The sequence below is a fragment of the Meles meles genome, chromosome 11 (genome assembly GCF_922984935.1).
Source record: "Meles meles chromosome 11, mMelMel3.1 paternal haplotype, whole genome shotgun sequence".
In the NCBI taxonomy this organism is placed as follows: Eukaryota; Metazoa; Chordata; class Mammalia; order Carnivora; family Mustelidae; genus Meles; species Meles meles.
Genome location: NC_060076.1, coordinates 52338019 through 52350200, shown reverse-complemented (window position 1 = coordinate 52350200; position 12182 = coordinate 52338019). Strand labels below are relative to the sequence as shown.

At 35.6% G+C, this 12182-nt stretch overlaps 1 protein-coding gene across 8 annotated transcripts in view; it reads left to right on the top strand.

Annotated features, from left to right (window-relative positions):
* The window catches only part of CNTLN (centlein), a 299263-nt gene that overhangs the window by 216565 nt on the left and 70516 nt on the right, over window positions 1-12182 (top strand). For 5 of the 8 annotated variants that reach the window (XM_046023817.1, XM_046023821.1, XM_046023820.1 and 2 more), the window contains 3 exons: window positions 6251-6431; window positions 9258-9351; window positions 9432-9655. In XM_046023817.1, coding sequence (XP_045879773.1) covers window positions 6251-6431; window positions 9258-9351; window positions 9432-9655 — 499 coding nt within the window. The remainder of the gene's footprint in view (window positions 1-6250; window positions 6432-9257; window positions 9352-9431; window positions 9656-12182) is intronic. The other 3 variants (XM_046023819.1, XM_046023814.1, XM_046023816.1) reach the window with 2 other exon arrangements.

The following is a 12182-nucleotide window of genomic DNA, read 5'->3' as shown; positions in this document are numbered from 1 at the left end:
TAAAAGCTCTTAACCCACTAACATCTGTCTGAATCACTTACTTCCAACAATTGTGTTTAGACTACCCATGAAAACTTCATGAGACATTAGACACAGCCAGCCATCATCCCAAGTTATTTTTCTTGCTGACAAATTTTGTAAGAGATACAACATGAAATTACTTGACTAGTAAACCCAGGCAGAATAAAAGTTGTATTTCTGCATTATATTCAATGTTGGTAATGCTAATATATTAGAGTTTTGATTAAACCAATGAACTTAAACTAGTTTTTATTTATCAAAGATTATCCCAGGTCAGGTGAACTTGAAGCACATTTGGCTCCATTTTTGTTACATTTCTGAGAATTCAATTTATGTGTATGTTTAATTTTCTTTATGTGAATTAAATAGAGGTCTTTCACAAATTAATTTTGGTAATACCATCTGGAGGCAGAAAAATATCACATATCTACAGTGTACATATACAGACACACAATGTTAGCTGGGAGACAGGTATGATAATGTAGAATTTACTAGTAAAAGAACAGTAGGAATGAGTGAAGTTTATCTTTTCAGGTGACTTTTTGTTTGTATTTACTAATATTTGTGGAGAAGATGCATGATTTTTCATTTGCCTAAATTTCAAATGAGCTTTCCCCCTTTTGCTCTTGTTTGATAAGAATTACCTCCATGAAATGTGTAGAATATTTGCGTCTCAAAGGTATGGGGAAGGAATGCAGGTTCCTCTAAGAAGAACTTCGGTTTCCTAAGGCCAATATTTACCAGCTTTTTGAAACAAATAGGGAAAGTTTAGGGAATAGTAAAAAGGATTGGTGGACCTTGAATTGTTTCTGGAGCCATACCTATGGTCCTGTAAAGACTAGATATGTAAAACAAGTATAGCTGTCTTCAGTTCCTCAAAGAATTGGGTTGTTGCTAAATGATATCAAAGAACTGTCACAACTATCCAGCTATGTTGAATGTTTTTCTTTCCTTTGGGTACATTTAGCTTAGGAGAAGCCCTAAAAAAACAAAAACAAAACAAAACAAAACAAAAACCAATTCCTATCAGGCAGTGCATATCAGCCTTGTTCATAAATTTAGTCTGACTGGTAGGTTTCCATCTAATTTTCTGCCTTTTTAATCTATCCACTAATCGCAGGAGATAATCCACTTAAAAAACTTTTGATGATCCTTCCTTAGTTTAATAAATTCTTTAACTTGGCTCTTGGGTCATCCTTTGGCCGAGGAGTGAAAGATAGCTGAGGAGCATTGTCCCCAGTCTTGAGTGGTTATTGTGGAGGTAATAATCTCTTTAGACTGGAAAGGCAGTTCAGACGGAGATTTAGTAAAACATGAGAATTCAGATAAAGAATCATAGGGGGAAGCAGTAGGAATCATACCAGCCTTAACAGCTTTTGTTTTAAGCAAAAACAAAATCAAAAGCAAAAAACAAAATTGGGTGTTTAGTTTTTCAGTTACCCAATTTTCCAAATATCCACCCCACTTTTATTTTTTGATGAGAAACTCCTCTGCAAAGTTCGCATTTTAAATAGCTCTTAGGTCCTATAGATGATGGGGGCAGAAAACTTATATCACAAAGGCATAGAGAAAATAAGTTTTCTCCAAGATGGAGTTTTGGCAGTATATTTGCCTATTATTAGAGGTCCAAGGTAATTTAAATTGTTCTTTTTTTTTCTCAAGTGCAGGACAGTTCTGTTTCCAGTGCCTCAGTATCTACAAGCAGTCTGAGATTGAATAGGGGAGGCCTGAGGATTGGTAAAGATAGGTGACCTCCGTATTGTTTTTAGAACCACATTTCAGGTTTTGTAGAGATTTTCAGAGAGGTGGGGCTGGTTTAAACAAGGGTCCCAGATATCCAAAGGATCTTCTTCAGGGACAGGGAGTTGGAGATAAACAGGTGTGGAGGAGGATAGAATTTACATTAGCTATGGATCCTAATTTTTCTTCTGAATGTAATTTCTGTTATTTCATATTGTCAAGGGAGTTCTTAGGGCTAGCTGTTATTTAAGTACAAACTTATTTACCTCTGTTAGAATTACCTTGATTTTATAAAAATTTCAAAGCTCAGGGGCTCCTGGGTGGCTCAGTGGGTTAAAGCATCTGCCTTCAGCTCACATCATGATCCCAGAGTCCTAGGATCGAGCCCCGCATCGGGCTCTCTGCTCAGCAGGGAGCCTGTTTCCTCCTCTCTCTCTCTCTCTGCCTGCCTCTCTGCCTAGTTGTGATCTCTCTCTGTCAAATAAATAAATAAAATCTTAAAAAAAAAAATTCTAAAGCTCGGACTTTGGGATCTCCCGATTGCATGGGGGCCACCAAATGTGGAGCCAAGTGACACTTGTAGTGAAAGAATCCATCTGAGGCAGAACAAAAGGGAGAGAAATATATTGGATACACCTGGAGGGAGTTGTGAGCAGGGCTGTGGAGGAGAGACTGTCTGGCATGAGGCAGTTGATGGGGAGCTGTAGTTAAATGGGGAAGGTGTGGGGGCACCTCATGGCTCAGTGGGTTTAAAGCCTCTGCCTTCAGCTCAGGTCATGATCCCAGGGTCCTGGGATCGAGCCCCGCATCAGGCTCTCTGCTCAGCAGGGAGCCTGCTTCCTCCTCTCTCTCTGCCTACTTGTGATCTCTGTCAAATAAATAAAATCTTAAAAAAAAATGGGGAAGGTGAGGAAGTATGGGAACATACAGAATTTAACTTTTCTGGTACATGTCTGGATGTAAGTCATCCACTGGTCAGCTAGGGCTTATATGGATATTTTGAGGTGGGTCGCCTAATAGGCCTGTTTGTATTCAGCCACTGGGTTGCTGTGGGCCCTTCTACCTTAGTCAGCTTTCCATTGTTCAAGTTGAGTGCCTATAAGTGGCCTTTACACAGACCACACCCCAGAACAATTAAATCATAACTTCTGTGGTGGGATACAAGCTTCACGATTTTTTGAAGCTCTCCAGCTAATTCCAATATGTAGACTGGTTTGGGAACCATTGTTCTAAATGATCATTGGGTCAAGTCCCTTGTCTTCAGGCAGGTAATAAAAACTTAAAAACAGAGCACCTGGAAAGCTCAGTCACTTAAGTGTCTTCCTTCGGCTCAGGCCATGATCCCGGATCCTGGAATCAAGTTCTGCATCACGCTCCTTGCTCATTGGAGAGTCTGCTTATTGCTCTTCCTTTGCCCCTCTCCCCTGCTTGTGATCTCTCTTTTTCTCTCTCCAATAAATAAATAAAATCTTTAAAAAAAATTGATGAAGATGAGGAAGAAGGATCAAATCTGCATTCCCATTTCTTTTTTACTTTTTCTAAGGTTTTCTTCCTCATTCTCAAAAGCCGTTAGAGATAAAATCCTCCTCAGCTTAAAACTCGCTTAGCATTTATCTATGTCTTCAAGGAAATTCTAGTTTCAGCTACTAATTATGTCTCAGCCGGTGATCTTTCCACTCTTCATAATAGAAGTGCTGGGGTTTACTCATGTGTGAGTATGTATATACGAATAAATACATGAAAGCTAAGTAATACAGTCAGTTCTAATTTCATCATATTAGTGCTTGTGCAGATGGTCACATATTTTGGGAGATGTATCACAGTATCTCTTAAAACATAAGATTGTCATTTAAGTTGCTTAGCGGTGAAACTTGATTTTACACTGTGACGATTAAGTGTTACATTTCCTGCCTGACAGAACATTCTCAGGAATCACTCAGCTGCAAAAAAATTCTCAAAGAATTAGAAATCCCACAGTGGAGCCTCAGGACTTCAGAATATTCTATTTCTTTTAGCTTTTCATAGTCTGAAATATAAGAAATGTACTTGAAAACCGAGAAAAATAGAACCTTGTCCTTTATATATGTATATAAAATACTATGTCATATAATTATTAGCTTATTAACATTTATGTATTTATGATTGTTCATTTCTCATAGTTGAACAGCATTATAAAGACATTCTGTCAAATGACAAAAGTAATACAATTTCATAACAAGTTTGAAGTCCTTTATTCAAGAGAAAACGGTCATGGACTGGGGGAGTACTGTGCCTAGCAAGCTGTGGCACACATTTCCTAAGGATTTTGGGAAAGAGGGAGTTTTATAGAAGTAGTGCAGGGGCATCTAGGTGGCTCAGTTAGTTAAGTATCTGCCTTGGGCAGATAGTTAAGTATCTGCCAGGTCATGATCCTGGAGTCCTGGGATTGAAACCCATGTCAGACTTCCTGCTCAGTGGGAGAGCCTGCTTCTCCCTCTGCCCCTCCTTCAAATAAATAAATAAAATCTTTTTTTAAAAAGAGAAGAAGTAGTGCAGAAAACAGGGCATGGTTAGCTTGGAGGTCAGGGATTTTTTTTTATAAGGCCAGTATGTCCTGTTGTCTAGGGTAAGGTAAGTTGGCTAACGCTGTGTTGGAGGGTAGTGATTGGTGTATATTAGGTTTCCTTGATGGTAAGGTATTTACCATAAGGGCAGCAGACTTAATTCAGATTTCTGATGTGTGCCAGGCCACTGGCACAGCCTGCATTCTGTGGGTGTTAATACAAAAATACGTTTTATCAATGCTCATTCAATGATGAGTGATCATGAGAAAGAGTTGTTAATACCTTGAGAAAGAAAAGCAGGATTTCAGCAAAGCATGTTGATCAAATTTGTGAATAAAATGATGTTGAAAGGTATAGAAAATACTTTACAAAATTGAATAAAAATCCCCAAAGATTGCAGTAGATTGGGAAGATAGAGTAATGCGGAAGACTGCGAGGTCCGTTACTTAGTTGGAAACTGCCAATTGCTCAGCGATACAGTGTGAAAAATATAGGACCTTGCAAGAGTATACATACAAATATTGTAGGAGGTTTTAATTAAATCTCGTATGAGTCTACAGTACAATATACATGTCAGAAAAGCTTGCATAATTTTAGTCTGCATCTACCAGGAGTTCTCCTAAGTAATTCACATAGTATACTTGGAATATGAAATTGAATTCTGGACATAATGCTCCATGAAGATAAGGCGGAGCATATTCAAGAGTGACCAAGGTGGAAAAGCATCTCAAAAACACACATAATAGGAATATTTGAATAAGCTAGGGATGTTTTTCTTGAGATGTTTCAAGCATCAAATGACCATATCCAAATAGTTAAGAGATCATCCATATGGAAAAGGGATTGGACTTATTTGTATGTTCTGCTCAACCTCAACACTTTTATTTTCCTTCCATTAATACCAGCTGTTAACATAATATAGATTTTACTTATTTTTCTTGTTATCTGAACCCACCCCATTAGGATGAAAGCTACATAAGGGCAGGGATTTTTATCTCCTTTATTCACTTGCTACTTTGTCCTTTGTGCCTGAGAAAGCACCTAGCATATAACTGGAGCTTACCAGGCATTTTACAGAATTGAACAGACATAGGAGATGGAACTGGGATCAGCCTCAGAAATTCAGAGATTGTCCCAGACGAAGGGAAAACTTTTCTGCCGGAAATGTTAAAGCTTTCTGCCCTGTCTCAGAAAGTTGTAAATGCTTCCTCCCCTGGCATTGTTAAAACATGTGCTTCCTGAGTTAACACTTGGTAGAAATACTACAGAAGTGGTATTACTAGGCATTTGATACTGGGTATTCTAATTTCTTGATGAGCTTTTATAATTTTGGAAATTTTATTTTAACATTTAGTTTCTTTTCATCTGGGTGACAAGTAACTATGATATTGAACTATTTTTTAATAGGCATACTCTTTTTGTTTGATGGATACACTTTTCAAATATGGTGTACATAAGGGAATTATAATAAAGAGGACATTTGGTTGTGAAAAAAAGCAGGACCCACTGATACAATATAACATTTATCAGATGAAGAAACATGGTCCAGAGACCGTAAGTAACTGAGAGAGCCACATAGCCAGAATTCAAGTCCCAGGCCAGTGCTTGCTTACTGAGTCTGCTCATTTTACTGCAGTAATAGGTCTCCATTTAAGTGCTGTTCAAATTTCAGTCACCAGTGTAGATGCCCCATCAGGCTAAAGAAGTCCTACTTGTACTTATTTATTCATCTTAATAAGTTAGAGGCCATGTATGGAATCCACAGAAATAATAGACTGTAAAACATATTTAGACTAATCTTCTTAACATAGAAAACCAATAAGTGCTCAGATTAAACATATAGCTTTATATGCAATATGTGCTATAATGGTATTTGGTCCTGAACTTAAAAGAGGTACATTTAACAACTCTTCTTCCTGAATTTTATGTTCCATTTTTTCTAAAAGCAGTGATTCTGAAGGACAGACCTCTCAAGATTTAGGAACAATTATTGTAGAAACATCCCAGAAAATAAGTCCTATAGAAGATGGAAGAGACCAGAAAGAGGGTGACCAAAGAGAAGACAGCCAAATCCAAGGAAAAGAAATGGTACGAATATATTCAAATACAGATGGCAAGATCCCAAAGGTATATGACACAGTGTTACTTAATTATAAGCTCTGTTTTTCATTTTATCTTATGCTTTATAACTTAAATGTCACGACCAGTGATTTAATTTGAATCCTTAGAAAATGTTTTTCTTTGAAATATATAGTGGAAATACTCAACTTTTTAATAATTTTTAAATATCAATTTGTTACAAACTTTTGTTTATAGTTGAAAATGGAAATAGTCATTATTTTCCTAAATATGAATCTTAAGGTATTTATATCTTAGCCAAAAAAATAGGTGATAATTAGCTTATTAGGTTTTATTTATTTTTTTTTTATTTTTTTTTTTTAAGATTTTATTTTTTATTTGCCAGAGAGAGATCACAAGTAGGCAGAGAGGCAGGCAGAGAGAGAGAGAGAGAGAGAGAGAGAGGAGGAAGCAGGCTCCCTGCCAAGCAGAGAGCCCCATGCGGGACTCGATCCCAGGATCCTGGGATCATGACCTGAGCCGAAGGCAGAGGCTTAAACCACTGAGCCACCCAGGCGCCCAGCTTATTAGGTTTTAGATTATGTTACCAAGAACATGATCCCTAAAAGAAAATATCTATAAATTCGACTTAATTAAAATTAAGAAATTTTGGTCTGTGAAAGGCCCTCTTTTGAGGATAAAAAGATATGCCATACACTGGAGGAAGTGTTACAAACCATGTATGTGACAAAGGACACAAATTCTGAAATTTGAAGATTTTGTCAAAACTCATTGGTAGAAATTCAGATAATCTAGTTAGAAGATGGAGTAAAAAACATGAACAGACTTTTCACTGAGAAGATAAATGGAAGGCAAATAAATACACATAAAGATTTCCAACATCGCTAACCATGAAATGCAGATTAAGACCCTGTTGAGATACATATCTTTTGGAACAGCTAAAATGAAGAAGAGTGAGAATACCAAATGCTGACAAGGATGCAGAGAGAGTGGATCTCACATACAATGCTAGTGTGAATATAAAGTGGTAGGGCACTCTGGGAAACAGTTGGCAGTTTCTTTAAAAAAAAAAAAAAAAAAAGATCAGGTGCCTAGGTGGCTTAGCTGGTTAAACACCTGCTTTTGGCTCAGGTCATGATCCAGGGGTCCTAGGATCGAGTCGCACGTCAGGCTTTGTGCTCAGTGGGGTCTGCTTCTCTCTCTCTCTCTGCTTCTCCCCACTGTTCTCTCTCTCTCTGACAAATAAACTCTTAAAAGGGACACGTGAGTGGCTTAGTCAGTTAAGCATCTGCCTTCCCTCAGGTCATTATCCTGGGGTCGTAGAATCATGTACCACATCGGGCTGCTTCTCCCTTTGCCTACCACTCTGCCTACTGTCCTCTCTATCTCTCTCTGACAATTAAATAAAATCTTAAAAAAAAAAAAAAAAGGAACTACTCATACATTTATCATACAACCCAACTATTTGCCTCTTGGACACTTATCCCAGAAAAATGGAAATTTGTGTTTACCAAAAAAACCTGCACATGAATGAGCATAAGAAATTTACTTCTAATAGCTGAAAACTGGCAACAACCAGAATTTCCTTCAATAGCTGAATGGTTAAACTGTGATACATCCATTCCATGTAATATTATGCAGGGGTAAAAAAAAAAGAGAGAGTGACAAACTATTGACACACATATATTCTACATTCTACAATTTCTCATCTTGAGTTGGGGGCCTAGGCCATCTTTCATTGCCTTTTATGTTTGTGTTGCTATATACGTGAAATTTCAAGTTCAGAGACGATTATCGATTGTCATATATTTTCCTGGCCACTTTGTTGGTCGCATGTGTCTTTGGATTCCTATTTCTACCTCATTTGTGACATCAGAATGTCTTTAACATTTTGCCATGTTAAAAAAAAAAATGCTTCAAGTATGCTGATCTCAATGTTTAAGATTTTCCTGAACTTCTTTGGGGGCATCTGAGTAGCTCAGTCACTTGAGTGTCAAACTCTTGGTTTTAACTCAGTTATGATCTCATGATGGTGAGCCTCAGGCTCCACACTCAGCTCGGAGTCTGCTTAAGACTCTCTCTCTGTCTGTTCCTCTGCCCCTCTGCCCCACTTGTGTGTGTGCTCTTTCTTTCTTTAAATACATAAAATCTTAAAACAAAAATTTCTGGATATCTAATCAGAAATAATCCTGGAAATGGAAGCCCAATTATTTTTATTTTAGGTCCAGATAATTTGATACCAAGTCTGGTGACAATTGGTATTTGGTAGTTTTGTTTGGGACATTTTTATAGTATATCACTGGCACTTGATCTTCATAAAACAATGAAACATTTAAAAAAAATCTGTCTTATATACTGACTCTAAAGAAGTTCAGATGAGGTATTTCAAAAATATTTTGAGGAATGAAGTAATATCAGGACTCATTGAAACCATATAGTACTTTATATATTTTCAGTATTTTTCCGTATATATATATGTATATATATATGTGTATATATATATGTATGTATATAAATAGTGATATATAGAGCTGTAAGTTATTTAATATTCTTATTTTATCTTTATTGCTTTTATTATATTTCCTCATAGATCTTTAAACTGTCCATGGGTTAAATTTCTACCACTTTTGTTTTTTGTATTTGTATGTTGTGCCTGCTAGACCAGCTTCTTTTTTTTTCCTAGTTCAACTTTAATGCACATATTATGATCATTTATGAGTTCTTGGTATCAGTTATAGAATTTTACTGTTTAAATATTTTAGCCTGCATAGATAAATATATTTTTAGGTAAAGAAATAATATTATTTATTATGTTCATTCACTTGAAGTTACTATTGAGTAATAATCTAATTTTTATAAAACCTTCAAATTTAGAATTATTTTCATTACAAGAATGCCAAAAAACCAACTTTTCAAAAGAAGAATGGTAATATACAAAAGAGTTCACATACAACAGTTCCTATCAGAGGTAAGAATGTATATGAAATTAACAATGTCTTTTTAATTTACTGTGTTTTTTAAAAAAAATTACAAACATTATCTTTATAGTTAACAGAGAAAAGTGGAAAAATATAACTGCCCAGAAATCAAGTAGCAATATTATTTTATTACGAGAACGTATTGTTTCCTTACAACAACTAAACAGTGTACTTCAGAATGCCAAAAAAACAGCAGAATTGTCTGTCAAAGAATATAAAGAAATCAATGAAAAACTTCTTCAGCAACAGCAAGTAGCTGATCAACGATATCAAATAAGCAGACAGACAATAAAGGTAAAGAAACTTTAAAAATTAATTACAATAGTCTATTATAAGGGTGGATGTTTTGTTTTATGTGTGTTGTTCTGTTCATATTTGTGTTTTTTATTGTGGTATAACTTGGATTTTAAGGATAGCCTTCTTAAATGCATTTAGGTTGCCTATTTGCCCATGTCTAAAACTTTGAATTTCTCATTATAAATCAAATTATTAAATAGTAAATGCCTCTGTACCTCTTTGCAAATACTGGTGTAACATGTGAAGATTTTAACATAAATATATATTTTAATGTGTTCCTATAACTTATCTATGCTTTTGTTAAACTCAGGTGAATTGAGTTTTCTCCAGCAGTTTTTAGACACATTATAACATTGCTGGTTATCATAATTTAATCTTAAAGCAAATGAAAATAAAAGATTGTTCCTTACATCTCCATTCTTAAAGGTATTTGCTTGTATAAAAAATGATTTGTTGAAAATTTGTCTTATACAGAAGAATTCATCATTTTAGAAAATAATTTTTAAATCACTATCATACATAATTTTAAATTATGCTTAAATTCTCTACTTTTATTATCTAGTGCTTTCATTCAAGCAATACTCACTAAATGTTTTAATTATAAAGGACTACTATTATGCTAGCTATGAATATGAATAGGAACTGTGTTCTGGCTTCATTCCCAAAGTAGCCTTATAACCAAATCTGACCCATGTTCCAAACGTACTCTGAAAGTTACTTTCTATGATCTGGGTTTTAAAAAATTGTTAAGACTTGTTTTCTGGCCTAACAGATAGTAGACACTAAAGAATATTCCATGTGCACTTGAGAAGAATGTGTATTCTGCTATTGTTGGATTGAATGTTCTATATATATCTGTTGAGTTTAGTTGGTTAATAATGATGTTCAACTTTTCTATATTCTTGCTGGTTTTCTGTCTAGTTTTATCATTATTGAGTGTGAAGTATTTAAATCACCTACTATTAATTTTTTTGTGATAGCTTTAATGAGATATAATTCACATACCATTTAATTCTCTCATTTAATTCAATGGTTGTTACAATGTAGACAAAATTGTGCAGCTGTCACCAAAATCAATTTTGGAACATTTTCATAACTTCATAAAGGGACGCTGTACCCTTCTTTTTTTTTAATATTTTATTTATTTATTAGAGAGAGAGAGAGATCACAAGTAGTCAGAGAGGCAGGCAGAGAGAGAGGAGGAAGCAGGCTCCCCGCTGAGCAGAGAGCCCGATGCGGGGCTCCATCCCAGGACCCCGAGATCATGACCCGCTCGAGCCGAAGGCAGAGGCTTTAACCCACTGAGCCACCCAGGTGCCCCGACCCTGTACCGTTTATCTATTACCCTTCCCCATCTCTGCCAGCTCTAGGCAACTACTAATCCACACTCTACATAGATTGTAAGGGCAGAAGAATTTATCCTACTTCCCTTCTAGGTTATTTGACTTCTCTAATAATTAAAGTGTCATAAGACAAATTAACAGGAGGAAAAAAAATTTAATTTCATATGTATTAGACCTCCATAAAAACATGAGACCCAGAAAGCAGCTAGGTAATTGAAGCTTATAAAACATCCTGAGCTAAAGAAGGGGTTTGGGGCCTGGGATTCAAAGGGAGGAAGGCCTTTCACATGAAGTTCAGAGATGTTTGGAAAACAGATGTTCTGTTATGCAGATAAAGTTCTCAGGTAGAAAGAGGGGTGCCTGACTGGCTCAATTGGTTATGTCCAACTCTTGGTTTTGGCTTAGGTCATAGTCTCAGGGTCATAAGGTAGAACCTCAATCATTCTCCATTATGAGTAAGTCTCCAAGAGATTTACTCATAATTTATCTGAAAAGTGTGAAAAAAAAATGAGTCCCAAATCTTAAGAACAACAAGATGTAAATGTCGTCTTCTTTTGTTCCAGTAACATTACTTAATTGTATTATGACTGTGTAAACTTGTTTATAGCCACATTGTGTCATCATGTGGATTTAAACAGCATAAACTCATAGAAGCAAACTACTAGAACCCATATTATAAAAGAAAATGCAACTTGAACTATAAAACCACCTTTTAAAAATCTTTTGAATTTTGTATTAGGTATTAAATAATTTTATATAAGATATCATCTGGTAAATATGAAACAGATATTTGTGGAATTTTATATACTGTAACATTTATTTTCTAATAAGCCTTCCCCTGAAATAATATGTTTAGAGAAAGTAGAGTAATCTGTACCATTTATTCATATATTAATAGATGAGTTATTTTATTAATTTCCTTTCTGTGTTTATTTAACAAAATGGATTTCAAGAGGTTTATTATCACTCTGATTGAAGTATGTTGGCCAAAATTCATATGTTGAATTTTGACCTAACTCTTAATATTACGGTTTTTTGGGATGGGGCCTTTGTGAGGTAATTATGTTTAGTTGAGGTCATGAGGGAGGGGTCCTCATGGTGGGTTTAGTGACCTTATAGGAAGAGAGCTCTCACTAGAACCTGATCATGCTGGCATTCTGATCTCATACTTTTAGCCTCCA